At 49.4% G+C, this 25,137-nt stretch overlaps 1 protein-coding gene across 1 annotated transcript in view; it reads left to right on the top strand.

Annotated features, from left to right (window-relative positions):
- The window catches only part of KCNAB1 (potassium voltage-gated channel subfamily A regulatory beta subunit 1), a 74,362-nt gene extending 49,742 nt beyond the window's left edge, over positions 1 to 24,620 (top strand). The window contains 12 exon segments of the mRNA XM_050902452.1: positions 4,071 to 4,108; positions 5,585 to 5,664; positions 6,536 to 6,580; positions 7,800 to 7,844; positions 8,493 to 8,536; positions 12,222 to 12,308; positions 17,398 to 17,483; positions 18,628 to 18,748; positions 19,452 to 19,546; positions 21,103 to 21,223; positions 22,394 to 22,482; positions 23,136 to 24,620. Coding sequence (XP_050758409.1) covers positions 4,071 to 4,108; positions 5,585 to 5,664; positions 6,536 to 6,580; positions 7,800 to 7,844; positions 8,493 to 8,536; positions 12,222 to 12,308; positions 17,398 to 17,483; positions 18,628 to 18,748; positions 19,452 to 19,546; positions 21,103 to 21,223; positions 22,394 to 22,482; positions 23,136 to 23,225 — 941 coding nt within the window. The 3' untranslated portion in view covers positions 23,226 to 24,620.
- The last annotated feature ends 517 nt before the right edge of the window (positions 24,621 to 25,137 follow it).

Here is a 25,137-nt window from a genome sequence, read left to right as displayed (position 1 = left end):
CTGAGCTCCCCCGGGACCCGGCTCCTGCAGCATCCCGGTGCTGAGCCCTGCTCCCGGCTGGGCTGGGCTTTCACCTCCTCCTTTGAGCAAGTTAAGGCCAGGCGAGGCTTTAATTGAGGAATCTTAATAGTCTAACCCTCGGCAGATGCACGGGCTGGCACGAGGCCCTTTCTGTGATGCTGGCTCTGAAACGCGATTGCAATGCAGGGGAAAAAATAAGGTCACGTTTTTCTTGTAGTTAATTCAGAGCGAATTCTGCCTGTGGAGGCTGCCTGTTGATTTTTAGAAAATGTTGAGACAGCCTCCAACAAGGTGATTAGCCCTGACTCCAAGGAAACGAGCAGCAGGATGAAACCAGCCATCCCAAACCCCCAAATCCAATTCAGTGTACAAAAGCACAGAAGAAACCTTCCCAAACGAGCGGTTCCTGCAGCCACCGGCGGGATACTCTGTGCTCACAAGCGGGTACAAAAATAGACGTTTTGTGAGCAGAAAAGGGTCAGCTTCTGCCACTGCCCCTTGGCGCTTTGCTCGGGGGAAAAGCTTTTGCAAACCCAACCCCAAATATCCGCTGGCCTGGGACGGTGGCGAAGGGGTCCGATTTGCACGCAGGAACTTGCAGCATGCAGGGCTGTGCGTTTGCTCATCGCTCGAGCGCCAGAGCGGACCCCACGTGCCAGATCTCCGTGTGGCATCGTCCTCGCCAGGAGCAAGCCGGGGATAAAATTGTACTGGCAAGAGGCGAAGCTTTGGCTTCCAGGCAGGAACACTTTTGTTTTTTTCCTGCAGAGGTGACACATCTGCTGGCAATGACATTATCGAGTGGTGAATTTTGCATCAGCAGATAACCCACTAATAATCACACCTTGCTAGGCTCTGGGATGCGATGGAAATGGAGCCAAATCCAGTTTTAATACAGAAATTCCTCCATTGAAGGTGAGGATATCCAGCTGGGAAATTGCTTTCCAATGCAAGGGAACAACGTGATGGGCAAGGGGCAGGAGTGGGAGGTCTATCTGCCACTGTCACGCGGAGTCGTGGGGGGGATGCGTTTATAAACAGCGAATTGGGGTAGACAAGAGAAAGACAGTGACTTGGTAAGGGGAAAAGTAATGATTTTAAAAATATATACCTTTCTCTAGTGTATTTTTCTTCCAAAATACTCCCGTTGGCTGTGGTTGTGAATCATCCTCAGTTGTTTTTTTTGAAATGCCAAGTGCGCCTTGCGCTTTCTGGAGTGGTTTTTTTTTTTCTTTTCTTTTTTTTTTTTTTTTTTTTAATCCGAGTTGAGCAGCGGGTGCCATGCCATGCCGCAGCCCCGGCAGCTGCCCCGGCCGCTTTGGGTGCGGGTGCCCACCACCACCCGCGCTGACTGCCCGGGGGTGGTCGTGGCAGGGGGCTTCGTGCGCTGCCTTCCCTGCTCCTGGCTCTGGCCGGGACTGTACCAGAGCATCTGGCTTTCCCGACTGCATCTGACGCTTTAGAGATGACCTTGCTGAGCAAAAACTCACCTCCCTGCTTGCTTTTTGCAATTATCAAGGAAAAAAAATACCCCAAGGATTCCCCACCCATGTGGTCCCGATGATGCTCGCTGTTCAGGGGTCCCAGGCCCCTCGCATTCCCCCAGCCGGGGTCTGGGAGCACAGCGGGGAGACAGGCAGATCCAGGGCAGGTATACCCAGCATTACATAGATTTACTACTTGTATTTAAAGAGAGAAAGTGCTCGTTATTCTTACATGAGCCATTGCCAGCTCTCGGGCTGCTCTCCGTGTGCCCAAATGCATGAGCACTTTGCCTCTGGGTTACGCTCTGCTGCTCGGTGGGGCACGGTTTGTGCGGTAAGGTCGTAGTCACGTAAATCCGAGAGAGGATGGGCAATGAAGCAGCTGTATAAATAATTCCTTTTCTTCTCACCTGTGCTGGGGAACCTGTTTGCATACTTAAGCAAAAAAAAATCACTCTGGGATAAACAATCTCAACCCATTTTTTCAGTAGAAATGCATTTTAATGTATTCCTGTAAAAATAACACTTCTGAGGCTTTAACATGGAAATCGGGCTTCATTTGGATTTTTTTCGTCTGCACGAAGAAGCTTAATGATAAACTAGAAAGCTATTTTCATTTTTTTGTCTTCATTGTGCAGGACGAGAGCGTTTTACTCCAACGCTAAGAGAAGGTGCCTTTCCCCAGGTCTATAGCCAGCAAGGGGCAGCAGGGGCAGGCGGGGGGGCTGCCGGCAGCGGGGGCTGCTCTGGGCTCGCCGGCCGCCGCTGGCGCCCGATTCTTGCCCTGAGAGAGAGCAGAAGGAAATGCAAAATCAGGAAGACGCGCGCTCTTTGCTCGTTCTGTTTCTTTCGGTAGCATTGGCTGCATTATGCGTTTCTGATCCGTGAAAACCGGGCTTTTCCAGAGCTTGGGTTGTTCTGCAGGAAATCAAGAGTTTCAGTTTAAATACAGAGTAAACACACGCCTTTAAAAACAACTTTAATCCTACTCAGAGAAACCTGATGTATAAAAAAAATTCAGATTGACCTTTTTTGAGGGAAAGAGAGCAAGATTCTCCTACCGGGGCCGACTCTTCTTGTTCTGTTTCTAACCAGGGACTGATCAAAGCAGCCCGAGCCTTAGCAGCAGGCACGCTCTTTGCTTTCTGACTCCTGCTCAAGGTTCATCTTCCACGCTTGCTGTGAGCAATGAGCTAACCAATACATTTTTAATGAAGGTGTGGGAGCGCTGACGTATCTATTGCACCAGGCCCTTTGCAAGTGCAAGCAGGCAGGGAGCATTTAATTTTTCCCCCCTTAGCAGCATCAGAGCTCGACCCCTCCCGGGCACCGCAGTCTCTCCTCCATCTTGCCCAAATCGCGCTGAATTTTCCAGCTCGGGGCCTGAACCCCTCTGCCCTCCTTATGGAGGGATGATATAAGGCAGAATTTTAAATTCTGGAGAGTTTTTTGTGAGCCACGTGAGCTTTGACGCATCCATTACATGAGTAATGTGTAGTTTTGTACGTAGCTGGCGTGTCGGTCTTGAAAAGCGCGGGGAAAAGCTGTGCTGTAGATCAAAGTGACGTTGTGACAAGCTGGCAAAAGGCACAGGTAACGTCGCAGCCTGCTCTCTTGTGTCTCGGCATCGCTTGCCACGGCGTGTTTTGTAAGGTCAGATAAGCAGGGCAGGAGCGATGTCTGCCAGGGTGAGTATGCGCCGTCTGATCAGCGTCCCACATGGGACCGGGCGCTTCTCCAGCTCGCTGCCGTCTCTTGCTTCCAGTGGCTTCGGAAATATATATTCCCGATATATATACATATAAAATATATATAGGAAATAATATTCCTATAGCTTAGGAATACCCAGTTAAATCCACACGCTGCTTCCACCACAGGATATTCTTTTTTTTTTTTTTTTGAAGCAGTGGTCATAAAGAAATAATGCCCCAAGTTTTTCCTAATAATAGACCAGAGTCTGCAACTGAGTCTGAACAGCAGCTACTTTTTGAGCCAGCTAGCGAAAGCGCTGCTCATCGGCTGCGCTGGTGTCGGACATTGGCTTTATGGAAAAGTTCCTGGGGAAAAGTCACTCTGGGTTTTAAATACTTCATGTCAATAGAAATACTTTTCTTTTTTTTTCTTCCCCTAATTTTGACTTGTGTGATGCTAAATGCCGAAGCACAAATGTAGGAAGAGTTTCATTCCCCAAATGACATGTTTCGGCAGCATCGTAAATTTTTTCCAATTTGTCAAATTGAAGCTTTGGAAAACGAACTCAGTTTTGCAAAGAGCTTCGGATTTCAATAAAACCGTGTATTTTGGCAGCACAGCATCCTCCCGCCGCTTCCCTGAGGGGGTTCATGTGCCAGTCCCGGGTCCACACGCCCGACCCCACTGTCCCCCTGGGAGAGGGTGCTCCGGCGCCTGCGCCCATCCTGCCCGGCTGCAGGAGCTCTCGCTCAGGGATGCAGCAGCCTCTGAGCCAATTAAACCCGTTTAATCCCAAGGACCCTGAATTTTGGTGGAGCGAATTTTTTGTTGGTAAAAACCTCTCGTAGTAACAGATTATTTTGTTCTTTCTAGGGACATGGGTCACTTTTGGAGGTCAAATCTCAGACGAGGTAAGTAATGCTTGGTGTAAGTATAACGCATGAAGTAAAAACCAATATGAGATATTTTTAAATGAAACCATGGCTACCGAAATCAGAGGAGCCTGTTTCTGTACGAGGAAATGGCAGAGTTACTATGCAAAGCAATACAAAGCTTGTGCTTCTGCTACAAGAAACCTTAATGAATCTGACATTTCCAGAGATCACCTTTAATAAAAAAACCCATCTATCCCTTAAAGCGATCTTGTTTTCCGTGCTGTTTGGAGCGATATTTCCTCCTTACCATTGGCAGTGGCACCGTTCCTGGAGCAGAAATTGGAAAGTATTTTTGCATCATGTATGCAATCGGCAGCAGTCATAAATACAGGCAGGGCTTGGCTTACAAGGAGCTGCCTGATGATTTATTTTTTACATAATAAGATGAAACAAATGAAGATGAGCTTGGGTTTCCTACACACCCTTGCCCATACCAGATGGCTCTTAATCTCGGTTAATAATCCTCCCGAGTGCCGGGCAGCACGTGGGTTTCCCTCTGTCTCAGGTACACTGCAGATGCTAGTCATCAAAAGGAGAGCAACCTCCCGGCTGCCTTCCCTCTAGTACATGACAGAAACCCCAAAATAACTTTGGCAGGAGGAAAACAGCCAGGAGTCTGAATTCAAAGGTTTTTTTGCTTTTTAAGTCACTTGATCTTTGGTGGGATTTCTTCTGCTGACAGCGGATCACTGAGTTCACTCCTGTTTCTTGGCGTTGCAGGCTGAAGCGAGATGAGTTGTTTCGATTATAAATTTGCTCCCTGGCTCTCCTGCCCTCCTCGCTTAGAATAAGTCAATGCAAAGCGTTCATGTGTGGAAAAAGAGGGCTTAAAACACAGCCCTGTCCTTGAGGGACGCCACCCTAAGGACGTTGGCCGTGCGTGGGTGCCCTGGCTGGGTGCTGGCCCCCCCGGAGCTGCCAGCCCCCTCTGGGTACAGAATCCCCCCAGGGAGCAGTGGAACTCCTGGGGCTCTGATGGGGATTGCACGAAATGACCTTTGGCTGTTTAAATACCCCATGAAGTCATCTGGAGAACCGCAGGACAGCCTGTCGGGTAGCCAAAAAAAAAAATTAAACTCTTGTCATGGAAATATCCTTTCCGTATTAAACTCCACAGATTTGCAGAGTATCTTCTATAACCCTATTAAATTCTTGGCCGCTTTCCTATTAGAAAGCCCAAGACTTTCCTATGGGAAGAGATTAATTCCTCCCAGGATGAGTCAAAGGGAAGTTGATGTAAATCTGTGTTTTGGTGCTTCTCAGGCCAGCACACGAACCCCCGGGTGCCTCGCCGAAGGGTCTCGCCCCCGGGCAGGGGATGCTAGCACCCCTCCCAGCCCCGCTGAAACCCCTTTGCTGCATCTTCAGGGGCTTTTCCCGGTGGGGGACGAGCTGCTGGCCGCTCGGGATGCGGTCTGCTGCCCCTCACTTCTCCGTCTCTGCTTTCCCGAGGTGGCTGAGCAGCTGATGACCATTGCCTACGAGAGCGGCGTCAACCTGTTCGACACGGCCGAGGTGTACGCAGCCGGCAAGTGAGTGCTCAGCGTCCTGCTCCGCTTCCCTGGGGTCCCTCTGCCTGGCTCTGCTCCTCCCTGTGTGGCAGTCACTCACGATGGATAGGGCTCTGGCTCTGGTGGTGCTTGGGAAGCCCCCTTCTCCCCAAGGGGGGACCAAAAAAACTTTGTATTTGGAGCATTCTTTAAAAAAAAACCAAAAACCAAAAAAACCAAAATCAAACAAAAAAATTAAACCAAAACCTCTCGTACCCAGCTGAAGGCTGAAATGTATCACTCGTGCCACTTGCTGTTGGCACAGGGAGAAAAATGTCCTGAATAAATGAAAAGTCAGCGTGCATCTTAATGGTGATGAATGGCCTGTGCCAGTGACAGCTCCCAGGCGCAGGTCCTGGCACGGGGAACCGCTCTGGCTGCAGCAGAGCTAATGTTCTTAGTGTCACTGTGGAACTGGGGGGGGGGGAAAAATATCCATCCATAATATATTTGACTTTGGCTGATTTATACAGCTTTGTATTTAGTGTAAAAGGTGGACTGGGACATCGCGTCCCTGGTGTGGGGACAAAGCGTCTCTGCCTTCCCAGAGCAGGTTCAAGCGGACGCAGGGCACGGGGCTGGAGGCCGTCCCCGCGGGAGTGGGTGGGCGAGATGCTTTGTATCGATGGAGGGGACCGTCCCCTGTGACAGGGCTGTCTGCCAACCCTGTCCCAGCCGGTGCCAGGTCACCATCACCCGTGGAGGGGGGAGCAGCGCAGCTGAGAGCAGTGCTGCAGGCTGGCGTCTGGGTGGCACTGTCCGGGGAAGCCGGGGTAGATGGCAGCCGCGACGGTGTACCTGGAGCCGAGCATCCTCCTGTCTCCCCTCACGCGGGGCTCTCTCTCTTGCGCAGGGCTGAGGTCATCCTGGGGAACATCCTGAAGAAGAAGGGCTGGAGGTACTGTACCCCCGGACGGTGCTCCCTGCCACCCGCAAACCAGTGGGACCTCTGGGCATATGAGAATCCTTCTGGCTTTTAAAAATGATGCGTGTTAGGTGATGCTGGCCCAGGAGCGAGTGCTGCTCTTTCCAGGCGGTGCCGGGAGCTCACACGCGCGATGCTCACACGCAGAGCAGCCAGACCTTTCAAGCGCCAAATAAAAAGGCTCTCCTGGTTTTTTGGGAGTGCACACCGGCTTCATGAGGCTGCGATCATCAGCCTGCGGTGCTGCCTCGACCGTTGCACGAGACCATCGTCTCTGTGCATGGCACAGTTAACTTCTGAGCATATCCATCATCATTGCCATGCATGGTGTATCAAGACAGATGATTTGTGCGTCGGCATCCTTATCTGTGTACATAAGGCTGTGTATTAAGGATGCAAAGCTGTGATGGGCCTTCATCTTGGGTAGCCTGGTAGGAGATGATACCTAATTTAAATGATGCACATTAGCATATGTTGTGTAGTTTCAAGAGCATTTACATAATCTTTAAAGACCTCCCGTGTGTGTCATATTCAGGCTTCAACTGAAGAATGGGTTCTAGCAGTGCTCTCTCCAAAATCAGTATTCCCTGTGTTAGGGGGATGATTATTCAGTAAGAAATATTCTGGATCCTGCAGAAGAAAAAAAGTTGTCTAGCAAAAGCTGGAGAAATTGTGTGTTGTACACGTACAGTTATGCAGCAAGGTAGTTTGCGAATGATAAATCTTTGATTTAATATCATATAGGAATTTACAGATTAATTTAGTGAATGTATCACTCTTGGAGTTTTAATAACTCTGGGAATACTGCATGATAATGAGAAGCACTGGACTTGGATACCAGGAAGGAATAGTGCTGTAGCCCTTGGTTAAGGGCTCTGGAGATTGCTTACTCCATGATTAAAAATGTATCTTTTTCTTTGGTCACTTCACTTGAATTAGCTTCGGTTTCTGGACACCAGCCTATGGTCACTCCCTGCCCGCAGCGGACCTGAGCGTGGGAGGAGAAGTGGCCTGTCGTAAAAAGGGTTACTGTGATGTGCGAGCACCCGCTCTGAGCCCAGGGCTGCGAAACCAGGCACGGCCGCCGCTGCGGGAACCCGGAGTACTGCTGCTTCTCGATGGGCAGCATCCTCCTTAGTTACTTATATTATAATTCCTTTTAACAACAATAATTTTTCTGTTCTGTTTGCAGGAGGTCCAGTCTGGTCATAACAACAAAATTGTACTGGGGTGGAAAGTAAGTCTCTCAGTTACTCGTAATGGCATTTGCTGCTGCGTGCTTTTCCCTTTTACAGCCATACAGCCAGGATTAATGGCACCTTGGAGGGGTGGTTGGTTGCTGTCGTTTTCTTTGTCCTCATTTTGCCAAGTTTTTTAAGGTGTCAGAGCTTAGCAGAGGCGGCAGCCCCCAACAGAGGCCGGGGTGCCGTGCTGGGTGTGCTCCCGCCCCGAGCATCGCTGCGGCTCCGGGAGCTGTAACCAGCAGAGCGAAGGCTGCCTTCGCTGCGAAATTGCAGAGGGTGTCAACGAAGCTTCAGCGCTGGGCGGTCAGCCGGGGCACAGCCCCATCCCCGCGCTGCCTGCCCCCGGCAGGCCCTGCCGCCCTGCCAGCATCCTTACCTCTCTGCTTAGAAACGTCGGACAGCAGCTTTACAGTCAGGCAATATCCATAGCAGGGCTGTTACCCTGTTAAATTAACAGGGGTATTACTCGTCCCAGATGCTGTTGTCTTTGAGACTGGGAACCCAAATGAGGTTCAGGGTCTCTCTGTTGTATGAGTTGCAACTTCATTTTTGGGATGTTTAAACTAGAATACAAAATTCGTGCTCCCTGATTGTTAGCACCTTGGATCTCTAACAGCCGTGTACCTGTTTTTCCTTTGCAGAGCTGAAACGGAAAGAGGGCTTTCGAGAAAACACATCATTGAAGGTACGTTTTGCACAGGGCGGGGGTCTGACTGTGCCCGAGTGCCCTGGCATGGGCACAGTGGGATGCAGCCAGCTGGAGCCCAGGGCGATTGCTCTCCCATGAGCCAGATCTGCTTCACCCCGGCGCTCACTGCTCCTCCGTGCCAGCCCTGCACAGGGCAGTTCCCAAGCTTGGCTGTGAAGTGCCCAAAATGCACCAAAGGATTTTTATTGCACACAAGAAGCCTTCTTTACCGCACCTCTATGCAGCAATAACCTTTTGGTTTTTTGCTATAATAAGCAAGCGTGTTGTCCTTGGCCGGCTGTGTGTGCGTCGCTTGCAGATTTATCGCTTATCTGCGGCAATCGGGGTTTGCCACGCCGGGGTTTCATCACTCGCTGCCTCGCACGGGTTCCCGGCAGCTTTGCACCGTTGTCCTCAAGAACGGCCCCGATCCCAGCTGCCGTGAGATGACAGGAGGCAGGAAGGCTCAGTGGGTCTGGAGCTGCTCTGCTGATACCTCCCGGCTCTTTCCCGGAGGGGCCAGGGCGGTCGGCAGCAGCGCGTGGTCGGCAGACGTGGCTGCGGCTGCGTGGGCTCCCTTGGCGGAGCAGGGAGGGATGAGGATGCGGGGCATGATGTCAGCCTGCAGAAATAGCCTCTGGAGGGGTGCCAGGCCCCATCCGCCGAGCAGCCGGCTGCGGTTTGCTCTCGGTGCTGTTTCTTCTCGGGTCCTCAGTTTTGTTGTATGTTCCTTTGCCTGGCTCCTTGCATCCGGTCCTGCATCCCGCTGAGTGATGCTGTGAGCTACCTTACTCATCCATCGGGATTTATTCACCCGAGTCTCTGCTGGGTCTAATGCATGCTCCTCATCTTCCTTCTGATTGCTTTTTTGTTCTCTCAGATACATTATTGTTGGAGAGGGAGTGAGAGCACATACATTTTTCTATATGGATAGTGTGTTTCACCCGATCTGGCTCTTTCCGGAGGGCTGTTGGGTGTCGGGTCAGGCACCCAGGCGCAGTGACCGTCGGCATGATTATAACTTGCACAGGATTTTACGTGCAGGACACAAATAGAGCAGCGCCCATAAAAAGACACATTTCTGTCATGTTAAGGATCAGCAATGTCAGCCATGACCTTGTCCCAGTGAGAGATGCCAGCCTGGGCTGGCTCCCGACAGGGGCTGGAGCAGACTCCCAAAACCCCCCCAGGAGGACCCTGGGGCTGACAGCCCCCCCCGTGCAGATCACGAGTGGGTCCCAGACCCAGAAAAGCAACCAGCAGCACGGGGACCTGGGTCTGTCTTCTATATAAAACCGGAGTAAAATTAGCACGGGTTTGGAGAAAAGCTGTGTAAAGCGGCGGAAGGGAGTTACTGGGGGTGTCCGGCTCCTCGGGGGCCGGGAAGCCTTCGGGGCAGAAGGGGAGCATCAGGCTTGGTACCTGTGCTTCGGATCTCTGCAGAGGGATTCGCACCGCCCGCCTCTTGCTGCTGTTTGACCCACTTCTGTCCGCGGCCACGGAGGGATGCGCAAAATGTGTTCTTTGGGTTACTAGGAAATGATATGCTCTGTGCCAAGGTCCTTGGGGGAGCCCAGGGCAGCGCTGCTCCCCGGGGAGCCGCTCCTCCTCACCGGGCGATGCCAGCCTGGGTAATCCAGGGCTGAAGCCTCGGGGGAGCGGCACCCTCCATAAACCAACACGCCACAACGGCTGCAGCAATGAAAAGTGATTGTCTTTATTGCACTGTGTATGCTGGGGTAATTAGCCTCCTCTTTGATTTATGAGATAAGCCCTAATTGTTTACAGTGGTGGTTGGTTAAGCTAATGTTTGCTGCCAAGACAAATTAGAAAAGAAAAATTCAGGCTCATCTACATTACTAGTGTGCTGTGGCATCGGTAGTTTGATGGCGCAGGGGGTGACCAGCCTGTTCACAGTTCACACTGCAGAATAGGCGGGAGGTATGCTTTGGTCTTTGCTAATCAGAAGGTCGCATCCGTCTGCAGCGAATCGGGTTTTGCCCGCCAGAAATGGCAGCTTTATCTTGCATTTGGCCATTCGCGTGTTTTATCACCGGAATGTGCAATGGCCCATTTGTCACGGCTGTCAACAACCAGGATTTGTTCTGTATACATTAAAACACAGATCGTATGGAAAATGTTATTACCATATTTATATTATCCACCCCTCGCCTGGGATGTCACTGCCACCTGCATCACACCCTGGCTAATACTGTTGCAAGCGGGTGAGGTGGGATGAACGTGGTCAGCAGCAGCCTGGGTGAGCCGAGCAGCCTCCTCCCTGGGATGCAGGTTTGGTCGTCTTCCATCTCAAAGGAGCTGTTCCTCTGCGATCAGGAGCATCACCGGAGCACGCTCCGTTTTGCCTCATAGTAACCAGCTCGTACGTCTGGGATTGTCCTGGAAAGCTTTCATTATTTAATATTTGCAGAATTCAGCTACATTAGGATATGACTTTCATATTAAGGTAATGCTGGAGAAAGGATTTTTGTTTTGTTTTGTTTTGGTTTGGGTTTTTTTTAGCAACATTTTATTGAACTTTCATTTGAATAACCCCGCCATGAGGTGGTGTCCCGGCTGCTGGTGGCACGAGACCCAGGGGAAGTTGCAGCCATGTCACAGGCGGTCCAAACCCATCCATTTTCCATTTCTTGTGGAGCTACTTCACGAAATGGTAGAAAAATACTGGCAGCAGTTGAAATAACTTCACAGAACACATAGCAAATAATGTTAAGGTCAATGTTAGCTATTTTCTATAAATACATTTGGCAAAAATGGCCTTTTTTTTCATCCCAAAATTCAGCGAACATTTTCAGACTGCTCTATTTTGGCTCATTCTTCATGAACATTCATAAAAACATTTTGTTCCTGGGAAGATTCATAGAAAATAAGTGTTAGAAATCCTCTGCTCTCTCTCACGTACACACACACACACACATATATATATATGTAGGCTCTTGATGCCATCTCCCATCAGCTCCTCATAGAGAAGCTGTCGAAGCCTGGGCAGTTCTGGACTGTAGCTGCAAAACAGTGCCTTGTCTTGCTCTGCAAAACTCTTTCTGCCCTATGCAACGTGCTGCCGGGCACAGCTCGCTTTCCCTGCAGAGAGGGTAAAGCCCTCCGTGGTGCTTTATCGGCTCACCGATAATATCTAACCGAGTGCCGCCGTCCTCCCACCCGGGCTTGCATTTCTGGAAGGCCCCCCTGGGGCAGGGCTTCGTTAGGTGGGACAGGACGGAGGCGGCATGCCCCGGGCTTGCACGGAAAGGCTCTGTGATATAATTTACATTAAATTAACTCTGAAGAGAAGCGGAGCGCTGAAGTGGGTCCCTGGCAGCTGCCTCCTGACGGGCTGGCCATCAACACTGCGTGGTAACCGTGTCTGTTCCAATCCCAATCTCAGCGTAATTAAAAAATAAAGCAAGTTCTCGTGGAAGGGGGGACTCTGCATGTGGCCAAACTGGTCTTTTCTTCTTAATATGGCTGCATAGATATGGGACAACATTATGCAGCATCCTTCTCATATGCTACATGATTGTATATATATATATAAAAAATACCTATATAAAAATACAACGAGCTCTGTTTTCGTCCTAATGCGGCGCTGTTTTGTACCTGTCAGCTCTGTGCCGCCGCACTCTGACCGTGCAGGTTCTTGTCTCTGCTTTGCTGTTTCCAGGGCTAAAGGCTTCTCTCCAGAGGCTGCAGCTGGAGTACGTGGACGTCGTCTTCGCCAACCGGCCAGACAATAATACCCCCATGGAAGGTTAGTGGAAGCTTGAATTAAAGGTTTTAACGTGACGGATCCTGGCTTACAAGCTTCGACCGATGAGGGTAGGAAATGAAAAACATTTTTTTATTAAATATTCAGGTGGGGCAGCTTAAATATGAAATACCTCATTCATGATATCCTGGAGTCCTATATATTTACACTTCAATGAAATGAATTTGTATCTCTTGGAAGGAAATTGAAGTTTCCTTTATGTCCCAGTGGTGGCTTTAACGTTGTTTCGGTTTTTATTTCCTTTTCCTGATTCCTTCAGACAAAGTGAATTTGTGTTTGCATTTAAGGCAGGTCTTCTTTGTGTCAAATGAAACCTGTATATCCCTGCCCCTGGTGCGGTCAGCTCTAGAGAGGGGAGCGTGCCAGCACTGCTGCCCCATCCTTGTCCACGTCCCCTGGGCTGCCCGGATAGCACGTGCTTCTCCCGGAGCTAAAACCAGGGGTGCGATCCAATGCATGGTCCGAAACAAGAAACAACCGGCAAGCTTTAGGGTTCACTGCCCCCAGTGCATGAGCAGCACAAGCCGAGCCTCTGGTGGGCTCGGCCGAGGGGCCGTGCGAGGACGCGGCCGCCCCGGGGCACGGCGGGGTCCCCCCGGGCACGGAGAGCAGCGATGCTCTGCCCAGGGCTGGGCTCAGGCTCGGCCCCGCAGCCGCCCGCCCCTCGGTCCTGGCGGGGAACGGTCCTTGTTAAATCCAGGCTGTTAAATTCAGGGAATGGATTTAGGAACTTGCAAGACCTGTGAGTATCTGTGCGCTTTAATTATGGTTCATAATTGCTGAGAACCATATATGCGCATTTAGTACGTGGCCGTATAGCCCAGTTATCCAGGAACCTTCATCAATACGTTTCGAGGTTAGTGCCCTATTTAATGGGCACCAGCTCCCGTTCCTTCTCTTTTCCCATCGGAGTTAACACAACCCTTCACAGTGTGGCAGAAGATTAGCTTCACAGCTAAATAAAAAATAGCAAGAAGAAAGACTTGCAGGCTGCAGAAGCTGTCATAGATGAGTACATGTAAATCAAACAAACCTGGAGCTTGACAGGCCCCTTCGAAGCTCCTGGCTTGACTTTCAGCGGTCATGACACCTATTTTCTTAACGAACGCGGGGCTGTGCGACCTGCCACGAACCTTGGATGGATGGCAGCACCGCTGCCCCGGCCGACCAGTGCCAGCAGCTACGGGTTCAGGGAACTGGCCTGGGATTTTAGGAGCAGTGCAGATTTTGCAGTAGCTGATGAGGTGAAGGAAGATGACATGTTGTATCTTGGAGGGAGAAATGACCTCTCTGCTCAGTCAGTTGTCATCTAATGGGGCAGTGCTGAATATATTTCCCACGCCCACACAGCACAGCTGATCTCAGGCGTTTGCAGCTTTTAAGATGCTACAGCTACTGCTAGCAGCGCTGGAGCTTGGCAATAAGGTATAAACTGTGGTGCTTGGTGCGATTTTGAGCAGGGTGAAAAAAGGGACATTTTTATTATGAATGGTGTGGTGTTGATTCTTTCTATGTACTTCATGCTTTTTTTATGGTTCACCTACTAAGCCACTTCTATCCCAGAGCATCTGTTGAACCATCTGTCGGTTCTGCACTATCTGGCATGCACAATAAGCGCTGAGCTACCTTCATAAGACACACAATCCCCGCTCCATCTCCTGATGTGCCTATGCTTTTCCCACGAGCGAATAGCTGCTTCCAATGGAGCGTGATTTGTAGGTAACCTTAAAACCTTCCCTGCTTGTGCTACTCGTGCCAATACGTGAGGGTCCTGCTCGAGCAAATAAAGCGGTTGTATGCGGTAAGGTACAACCAAATACATCAAAGGATAAACTTTGAATGTTCATTTTGTTTTCTTCGCTTGCTGCATGCAGGCAGGTGAGGTTTCTCTGCTGTCACTCCGGCTCCTCCATCTGCTGTGGCGTGTGTGTGTCTGCGGGCATCAGCAGGCGAGGGATCAGCAATTTCAAAACTCTCATCTGGTCCACCCAGCCAGAGCAGAATCACTTCCCGCTCCCCCAGGCTGGTCACGGCCCAGCTCAGGCTGCCTTTGGAGGCGTGGGTAATAGAGAGCTAATAAGAGAAGATGAGCATTTAATACAGATTTCTTTATTGTAGGTGACTCTGGTCCCCAAAGCGGCAGGCAAAGCTTGCTTAATCTAAAAATCAGAAATGTATTTACCTTTCTTAAAAGTCTCAGAGCAAATGAAAATATCTTTTCGTTGTAAAAGCAATGCAATATTGGCTTCAAGGAACATCTGGAGATGAGCACCCTGCGCAAAGCTCTTTGCATAACCCTGCAGTCAGGTTTGGCAGCTCCCTGGCCCGGACAGCCGTGTCCCTCCTCGCCCCTGACCCGGTCATCGGCTTTGCCGGGGCAGGCAGGACGAGGGGCTGTCCTCCTTGGGGTGGGCCATCTTCCCCGGCATCGGCCGTGTGCGGGAGCGATCCTGCCCCCGGCACCCGGGCGGCTCCGCCGTTGTGCGGTCGCCCCGGAACGGGGAGCTCGGGAGATGGGTGATGGGAAGGATCTGTGCTTCTCTCCTGAATTTCTGCGAGTCTCATGCCTCGTTAGCCAGGCCGGAGATCTGATCCTCCAAGTGTGTTAGCAGATGCTTTTTTTTTCATCCCGAGCGGGTTTTCCAGCGGATGAGGAGGGCAGCTCCGGCTGCAGGGAAGGAGGGTCCCCTGGTGAGACCCCCCCGCCGTTGTCACCGTGCCAGGGGACCGGGCACCCACTGCACGGCCAGCCCCCAGCCTGCAGCCCTGGCAAGCAGGGAGGGAAGGTGACATGGTTCCTATCAGGGAATTTTAAGGTACTTCAAAATTATTAGTGCACTGCTGGAGGCTGTTTTTCAGGTTTTGAAACATTCATTTATATTTCAAAAAAATCTCCCCTTCTCAAGTGATGCCGTTTGTGCCATCCAGCTGGCAAAGCGAGCGATCCAGGCATGTGCTCTACACAAACCATCCCATCGCCATACCCATGGGAGCAGTCGCTGGTAAACAAGAAGATAAATATATATATATATATACACATATATTTTCTGAGCTGACTTCAGTTTTTCTTGAAAGGAGTAGAGGTGGGAGAAATGAAAACAACCATGGACTGAAATGTGTAAGAGGCGTATGATGAAATGCTTATCAAAATTCCTAAACGGTAGTGTGGCAAAAATAGAAAACTAAACCCAGTGAGAAGCGGGCGCTGCCGAGGAAGGAGGGGTTGCCGTACAGCTGCCCGTCACATGCAGCACGCAGGGCATTTTGTTGGACGAGTACATGCCTGAGAATAAAATACTTAGAAATAGACAAAAGCGTGGCTTTGGCCAAAACGAAGAAGGGGCAAAAAAAGAAAATATCTGGCATTTGCATCTTACTCTTCATCAGGGAGAAAACTCCTCAAGCCAATGTTTCTCTCGAGAGGAAATCTGCCTTTTCAGTGGGAAGGCAGAAACCCGGCGCAAGAGGCACGGTGTCTCTTGTACAGCCCTCCGAGGTTATAAATGGAGACTTCATCATCTTTAGCTGCTTGTCGCCGCCTGCGGAAGAAATCTCACAATAACGTCAAGATTGGCAGTGTAATCTCCCCTCTGCCAAGCTTTTTTTTTTTTTTCCCATAAATAGGATCAGAATCCTCATGATATAAAAGGCAGCTCATCTTGATCTTGAGGCAGCGATGCCCGGAGTCATTGTCCAAGTAACAGCAGATGTGCCAAGGGATGCAATAAACACACAGGGCTTCTCCGCACAGCCCTGCCTCCGACCGGAGCTGCTTCACCGTAGTTTGATGGGTCAAAAATTCATGGTGCAGGTGTAGAGTATCGGTTCCCTGCCGCTTTCCCAAGGGAAGAGCGCACTGAGATGTGGCAGCGCGCGCTGTCTGCGAGGTGCCTTGGGCAGCACTGGGAGTGGTGACTAAGTACCATTTTTTTTTGCCTCTCGGAGCCAGTTTAGCCCATTTTTGTCCATTTAAATGACGTGCTGTTAGCGGCCGGTGTACTGCCAGTGCCCTGGCAGTCGCTGCTCGGCTCCAAAGGGCAGGGAGTGCCGAAGCTCAGTAAGAAATATGAATTTATTACTGCAGCCGGGGCAGTTACTTATGATCTCATGGTTGCCCGCGGGGACTGTGTCCCTGGGGCTGCAGACCCCGCCAGTCCCCAGAGCCTCCTGCCCTGGGACCTCTCGCCTGGGACACTGCTCAGTCCTGGGGACACTGCTCAGTCCCCGGCTCCTCTGCAGCAGCGATGCGATGGGCACTGCCTGGGCCCCCCGCAATGCCGCGTACCCAGCAGGCTGCTCCCAGGGAGAAATCAGGCTTTAAAATGAGTTGCAAACAGTAAGCCGGGTTATTTTCTTTATAGCATTAGCGAGGCGTCCTACCAGGCTCTGTAACCTCCTGGGCAACCATGAGGGATAGACAATTTTTTCTCCTTTTCTTGCAAACTGAAGTTTACGATGGGTTTTTTCCCCCCGCAAGAAGGCAGGGCTGCTCAGCAAAGGTCTGATGGATGGAAATTAGAGATCCTGTCCCGGCGTGTGTAGCTTTGCAGGCTTCTGTCTTCCCAAAGAAAAGCGAGGACCATGGGACTGCTGCACCGGGTTTTGCAGCGTGCCGCCTGCTCATCCCGCGGGCGGGGGGCCCTCGGCGGAGCGGGGTTCAGTCACCCAGTTTTGCGGCTTTATCCCCAGCATCCTGACATTCCTAGTGAAAAGAAGCAGGACCAGATGTCTGCTCTTAGTAAACAGATTTTAAAATAAATTTATCTTTTATTTTTCGACTGTGCTGCCCTCTTGTGTTAAGTTTTAAAAGAAATATTATCGTAAGGCGGTGGTAGGCAATAGCCAGTTGGTAAAAGCAGTTTTTAAACAACTGCAGGATAAATGTCTTTACATTCGCACCATCAATGCTTTTTCTCTTGCTCGAGCAAGAGAACACAGCAGCAGTAGTGTTTAATGCAAAGCTGCTCAGGCTTGTCGGTGTACTTGGCATTTATATGTGGCTTTGGGAGGATTTGGTGCTGAAAAATTGGCCTCTGTGCAGTTCTCATCCTTCTTTTTTTCCCTCCTTCAGAAATTGTCCGAGCGATGACACATGTAATAAATCAAGGCATGGCGATGTACTGGGGAACGTCACGCTGGAGCGCTATGGAGATCATGGTAAAGCTGATTTTTAGGAAAGCGTTGACACTTGGTAATTCTCCATCCAGGCTGCAGAGTCTGCTGAAAGCCACGCTGGGAGCTGAACCACAAACGTGTGTCTGGGCTGGGGATGTTTGTCTTTTACTCCATCCAGCACCTTTTCACCTAAAATAACTTTAAAACCTGTTCCAGAATGAGCCCAATGTTCATCAGGAGAAGATGGGCTGATCTAGTGGTTTGGGGGTTTGGGTGTCTCGGCTCATTTAATTGGGGTTTGTTTCATTTTGGTTTTATTCGGCTGACTTCAAGACTTTTGGTAAAGTGCCTGTTTGATGTCCGTGCCCGTGGCCACTGATGCCCCGTTTAAGACGGGGCTCCGGGCAGCAGCTCCGTGACCCGCGGGGCCGTCGGAGCTGCTGCTGCGGTGGGAACGGTCCCTGCACAGGGGAGAAGCCCCCGCGGGCGGCACTGCTCTGTGCGTGTCACGTCCAGAGGTGCAGATGGGAAATATCCCTGCTCGGCCGCAGGGACCTCGTAACTGGCTTTACCTGGAAAACCCTAGACTGGGGGAACCAGCGTCCTGACAGCTCATCCTTAATGCTTTGTCAGAAGCATTTGTTGTTGCCCAGAGAGGTGGGAGATGCCCCATCCCTGGAAACATTCAACATCAGGTTGGACGGGGCTCTGAGCAACCTGAGCTAGTTGAAGATGTCCCTGCTCGTTGCAGGGGGGTTGGACGAGATGGCATTGAAAGGTCCCTTCCAACCCAAACCATTCTGTGATTCTGAGAGATGCCAGGAGCATCCTGCTGGGCTCTGCTTCTTGCGGTGGGGTCAAAACGCGAGAAACAAGCTCGGCACCAACCATCTCGGCTGGGAAGTCATTTGGCTTGTCGCTGCGCTGGCGCTGAAGCAGCTCGGGGCTGGAGGAGGCAGAAGGTGGGCACGTGCCCTGCAGCGGGGGAAGCAGCGCAGGCAGGGATGGGGCTGCATTTCTGCCTCGGCACGGCGGCGTTCACGGGGATGTGCGTGGCCTTGCTAAGGGATAGCGAAACTTGAGTTTGTTGGCACCCGCGCGCTCAAGGAGTGTTGGCTGGTAGGTTATGTCCCGCAAGATGCTTTTACTTAATGAAGTATTTTATCCACTGATTTCTTTTCTCCAGGAAGCCTACTCCGTAGCCAGGCAGTTTAACATGATACCGCCCGTGTGTGAGCAAGCTGAATACCATCTTTTCCAAAGAGAGAAAGTGGAAGTTCAGCTGCCGGAATTATATCACAAAATCGGTGAGTCTGAGACTGCTGTGCCTTTCGGCTATTTCATTTCCAGAAAGAAATACAGAGCAGGCTGACCCGGGGCTCTAGACGGGAACAGCACGCCCCTTCCCTGGATCTGAAGGGGACAGACAAGTATCTATCTAATGACCTAAAAGAAAAACCAGCTTACTGTGCCTCTGATAGAAATAGGTGTTAATTGCCATGGCTGCTGCTTACTCTTTGAACCTCACACGGACCGCGTGGGTGCCACCTCTCCCCTGCAGCAGAAGGCACTGATGCCTCCTTGTGCATCTCTTGCTGTGGTGTCCAGAGCAGTGGCACCGAGGACCAGGCTGAGGGGGGCTGGGGTGGGAGCTGGTGCCCCTGCCAAGCGGGACCAATGCAGGAAGGATGTGATGGTGTAAAGCAGGGCGGGCATAGGAGATACCTGGTCAGGAGTTCAGGTACTTTGCTGCAGCAGGAGCCGGGATGGGGCTGTAAGCTCTCACAATAAGGTTTTGGATGAATAACCTAGTCGGTGTCTTCCAGGAAGATGCTGCTGATGCCCTTAAGGGCATCTTCCTGGAAGACACCGGCTGAACATCACTGCCAGCGGCAACAGAAACAAGCAGCAATTGTTTTGCTTTTATTTTTTTTAACTGGAAGTCCTATTCTTGATACAACTCTGATTTCTCCCAGTCCTCTAAAATCTTCTCCTCTGTTTTCTCTGCAGGGGTCGGAGCGATGACGTGGTCTCCACTAGCCTGTGGGATCATCTCAGGGAAATACGGCAACGGGGTCCCTGAAAGCTCAAGGGCTGCGCTAAAGGTATTTTTTTGTCGCATGTTTGAGAAAAGTAGACGTGCTGCTTTTGTGAGGGCAGGAAAATAGCAAAGGGAAAATAGATCCCTCATGAGAAGGCTGGCCTGTGTGCTGCTGTATTGATAGACCAGCTTGGTTTCTCTGGCAACCATACTCCGAAGTGCGGGAGAATCTGGGTTATGAAGACGCTCAGGTTCCCCAGTGCAGCGAGCTGATGGCTGCGAGCTGGTTGTGGGGCAGCATGCGACTGGAGCCAGGCTCTGGGGGGGTCTGCAGAAGGATGCTATTGCCACCTTTACATTGACAAGATGTAGTCAACGAGAAGGCACAAGCTCAGGGTTTCTGTTGTGCTTGATGCCCCCAGCTGCCATGAATCCATACAGCTGCTGTGACTTTCAAACCCTCTGAACCATGCGGAGCGGGTAAAACAGACTTGGACATTACTTTCCTGCCCACCTTTCCCTGGGCACCAGCCTACCAGGCAGCGAGTGCAAGGGGTGAGCAGTGGTGGGAGCTCAGCCCCGCAGCATCCCTCCAGGGAGCCCCGCAGGCAGGGCAGACCCCAGCACCCCATGAAACCTGTGGGTCCTCGGTGGTCCTGCCCTTTGCCGGGCAGGGCAGCAGCCCTCTCTAACAGGTTCTAGCATTGCGGTGTTACCACAGCGCTTGGTTTCTCCCATGATTATCCTGATTTTATTCTTATTGGGGGTTATGGGGTCTCCTCCCATACTGTGCCTGTGGCAGGCATATTATTTTATAGTTTGAAAAATGGCAGAGTGCTAAAATGTCACGGATTTGGGAAAAAACCCAACCAAAACGGTATTTGAGCCTCTGTGTCAGCTGATGGGCAAAAGCCAATGCCGCCTGACAAGTGCCAGCAGGCTGACGTACATCCCTGTGCTGGTTTTTGCTCAGCTTGGTGCTTTTTAAAGGAAAGATGCAGTCTACGCTGACTTGCTTACAAAGGGCAGCATTTTCAAATGTGGTATTTCATTCCTTTTGTGATTTTTTCCCAAAATAAAATATATTATTAATATTTGGCAAAAGCTAGCTAAGCAGGTAGCATTGCAGAGAGGCATCCAAATTAAATTGATGAGAGTGAAGCAGAATCAAGTTTTAAATCTGGAGCTGGGAGAACTGAAATCTCAGCTCCACTTAATTAATTTTCTAATCTTGAATGGTAATATTAAATCTTGAACAAGATCAGATGTTCTCTCACAATTTTTGGGGGGAGTCTGTGTCAAAATCTTCTCAAGTTGACTAATATTTCACTTTTTTCTGCTCTGTGATGGGATCCAGCGGTCCAAAAATAAAACCGAGGAGGTTCCAGGTTCCGGACTGAGTCCATCAGTTGCATAAAGCCAGAGAGATACAGGCATAGGCTCTGACAGGAGACATCCTGGCTCTGTCGTAATTGCTTCGGATAGCAAAGCATTGTGTTATTCAGCCTCCATTACCTCCTGGGTTGGATATGGCTTTTTAAGAGCTGTTTACAATTGCCTTGAACTTTCCATTGCGGAAGATTAAAGCTAACAGTCGGCTGCAATGTAATTCATCTCCAGTGCTACCAGTGGCTGAAAGAGAAAATCATAAGCGAGGAAGGCAGAAAGCAGCAGGTGAAGCTGAAAGACCTGTCGCCCATCGCCGAGCGCCTCGGGTGCACGCTGCCTCAGCTGGCCGTCGGTAGGTGAGGGGACGGGGACGAACGTCACTGCGCCTTCGCCCTTCGCTGCTGTCACAAATGCATCGCCTAGCTCCCATCCCCGTAGCGCGAAGGGCAACGCTCGGAGGTGCAGGCAGAAAGTCTGTGCCTTACGGGCTGTCGAGAGACGGGTGCGGGTGAAATCTTGTACAAACCCCTAAAGCTGCAGGTACCCTGTTAGTGCTCCCATCGTCTGTTTAAGTATCAGTGATGGTTAGGTAAATGGTAACACAGAAGAAGACGCGTCGTCTTTCAGATAGGACAAAGGATGGCTTTGTCTTTGCAGTATCTATAGATCTATTTATTATTTTAAAAGTTTAAATGATCATTTACTATCAGGAGTTATGGAACAAAACGCCAGAAACACGGAAAGACTGAAGATGGGCAATGCAACATCTCATTAGGAGAAGGCTAACGCATTTCAAGGAACACAGTAGAAGAACAAACCAAAACATGCTGTAGGATATTAAAATGCCATGTATTGCTTTTGAGGCAACCCTGGTCCGTTAGTCTCACACAAAAATAACTTTTTTTTTTTGAGCAGTAAAGTTAAAAATTACTTAAAATAAGATCGTTTCCAGCATCAGCATCAGGCTTTGATTGACAAGAGGGCTAGTGTATCTTGGGCCATCCTCAGAGGTCCAACCCCGACCTGCTTGTTTCTCTGAACGGTCCCTCCCCGGGTGGAAGCCATCAGTTGTTCAGCACGCTGGGCTGACAGACACGAGAGAATGCTACTTTTTTTAAAAAGAGAGGTTTTGGGGTTTTTTTTTGATAATTATCTTTGTGCTGCTGAGAGCCAAGGCTGAAAAATACCACACGTCTGTTTGTTAGAAAAGTGATCCCCAGTTCAAATAGCTAAGAGGTGAATCCTTGTGACTCGTGATAGGGAAAAACCAAACCCCGCAATTAAGACAACTGCTGGGCCAGGGACCAGCGTCAGACGGGATACTGGAGATCTGCTATACGGTTCATTATCTGACCTGTGCATCTTCCGCCTGGTAGTGCCGGAGGAGGAAAGTGGAGGTTGAGACAAATAATGTTGTCATTATTTTGCAAATAGAGATAGAAGCTCTGACAAACACTAGGATCTGGAGTAATGCCCTGTCGTGAAGCCTATGTTCCTGACCATCTTGTGACTTTATTCGCAGCATGGTGCCTGAGAAACGAGGGGGTGAGCTCCGTTCTTCTAGGATCTTCCAACCCAGAGCAGCTGATAGAGAACCTTGGAGCCATACAGGCAAGTGTAGGTGGTGGTGGCACCTCAACGGAGGTGGGGGGTCAGCTACCGTCCAGCCCTCTGTGGGGGTAACACCAGCATACCTTGAGACTAGCGCCTTCCTCCTCTTAATATAGTTTTAATACTTTGTATTTTGTTTCAGGCGCCTTCCAGTTCTAGTCATGCACGTTCGTTAGGCAAACCTACGGTGCCGTCACCATGACTTACCACCATTTGTGGTAGTTACAGCCGTATCCAGCAACAAGACGGTGGCATCAGCAGGTTTAATGTACCTGAAAAAGCAAGCAACCTGATTCCAGGACATGTTGTGATATGTTCTGCGCTAAGTCTTCCGCAGGGCACACGGCACTTGCACCCACCTTAATTCTTCTCTTTTCACGAGAAGAGCTTCCTCTGATGTTCTTGCCGCCAGCTCGCTTTCCGCTGCAGCTGAGCAATATTGTGCACATAAAGTTTAGGAGCACTTCTGTGATTCTCTCACAGGATAAAGATACTACAGTAGTTTTTCCTTTAAAGGAGAAAGGTATTAGATGAATGTTTAAACATCTGCCACACAAAAAACCAGAGGAAACATTATTTGATAAAATCTAGATTTAAATTTGGAAAAACCTTTAACGGAAGCTCCATTAAACATCAGTTTTCTTCTACCCTAGGTCCTTCCAAAGATGACATCCCATATCGTAAACGAAATAGATAATATTCTGGGAAATAAGCCCTACAGCAAGAAGGACTACAGATCATAATGCAATGCATGAATTCCCTGGACTGCATGGTTTAAGAAGTGCTCTGTACAGAAGTACAGCCCCGAATTAAAATCCGGTTATGAGAATCATTCAGCAGCTTGCTGCTCGGTGTCTGCTGTCACTGGATCCTTCGAGATGTGTGCTGTTGCTACTAATCTGCAGTGAAATTTAAAAGCACAGTTGATCTCTCTTCTAACCAAGAATAATCTTGTATTTTCTTACCTTCGACCGAATTCATTAATTTTTACTTTACTCTTAGCACCTCATGCTTGTGCTGTGAAAAACACTCGTAAAGCAAAAAATAATTTATAACCTTCAGGTACTTGGTAATTAAAGAAGGATGTACAGATCTATTTTTTCAATGACGAAAAGCCAGATACAACTTAAGGTTTTAATAAAACCACATTTGGGAAATCTCAACTATAAAGTTTCTTCAGGTTAACAGATAGAAGGGCGAGCTCAAATTTTCTGTTTTCTTTTCTATGCTGAATATATGCTTCAGATTTCATTTGTAGTTGAATAAAGGATGTAAGACAGAGAATTAGTTAGAAATTAGATAGCTCAACTCCTAACTATACAATTATTTCAGCTGTGGAGTGCTCCTGGGAAGTATTTCTGAGTATAAGCCAGAAGAGCACAGTTAGAAAACCCAAACACGCATGTCAGGTTAATAAAAACAACGGCTGTTTGCAAAATTCTAATTCTACATAAACTTTAAACCAAGAAATCCATGATAAAATATTGGGTTTTGCATCTATAGAAACTTGCCTCTACTTCTGCCTGCTTGTAGACATAGCTATTGCAAATTTCAATATTCATGAGCTTTTAAGGATATAGATACTTATATATCATATATAGCTGCTGAAAAATACCAGAAAAAAATCAGGTGCGTACTTTGGTGGAAGGTCACATTTGCTTTAACTTGTTCTGGAATCGGGCATAAGTAAATGCATAGTATTTTTAAGACACCTTTTAAATAGGTAGTTTTTTGTGAGCATTTCATCCCTCTACAGGAGTTGATAGCAAGCACTTACATATTAATTTGCCCATCTTAAGAACCACGTCATATTTTACCATGAGTTTGCTTTGTAAAACGCGCCGATGATTTCAGTAAGTATTTCTCACTCGTATTGAATCGTGTACTTTGGGCACATACATACTTCCTAGGGGGTATGTACAGTATTGTACAGTATTTGTAGGACCCTTGTATTCTAGTCCCCTTAACTCCAGGATTTCTGCAGAGCGTGTGCAGTGTTCACATGGGCCACGTGAACAGATACTAATACTTGAGTTGTCTGCTGTATTTAATCCAATGAGCTATGGTATGTGTAAACGAACTTAGCTGCTGTATATCCAGAAACGCAGTCTGACTTTGACTTCTGCTCAGACACAATAAAAAGCATTTTGTGCATCTAATTTCTACTTAAGAGACCCGTTACTAAGAGCGAGACTGATTTTGAAACAGCGATGGTTTACGTTGAAAATGGATGTGTATCGTTCCACAGGGAAACACTAATCTGCAGCTGTACCCGTGTCGGGCGAGGGACGACGACGTCGGGCCAGAGCAGTGGGTACAGCCGGGGAGCGAAGGGCTGGGCTGGGCTGGCTGCGCATCTCGGAGAAGGTACTTCTAGAAGTTAAGTCTCCTAAGGCAGACATCAGTCCTATACAACATTTTGGCCTGAAACAAACACAGCGTGAATGTCCTCCTGACAGTTCGCTGAAATCCGCCAAAGCGCTTCTCGCCTCCCCGCTCTTACTTATTTTCACTGCCCTGGGCCACATCCCCTAACGCTGCAGTATTAGCTGTGAAAATTAACTATTTAAGTATTTTAAAATCTGCTTCACGGGCAGCACAAAGGCTTTGACCATTATACAGTGAACAGCTTTATTATTTTAACAGTGTAATTAT

Source organism: Gymnogyps californianus, chromosome 10, assembly GCF_018139145.2.
Source record: "Gymnogyps californianus isolate 813 chromosome 10, ASM1813914v2, whole genome shotgun sequence".
Classification (NCBI taxonomy): domain Eukaryota; kingdom Metazoa; phylum Chordata; class Aves; order Accipitriformes; family Cathartidae; genus Gymnogyps; species Gymnogyps californianus.
Note: the sequence above shows the minus strand (reverse complement) of the source record. Positions and strands in the feature narration are given on the sequence as shown.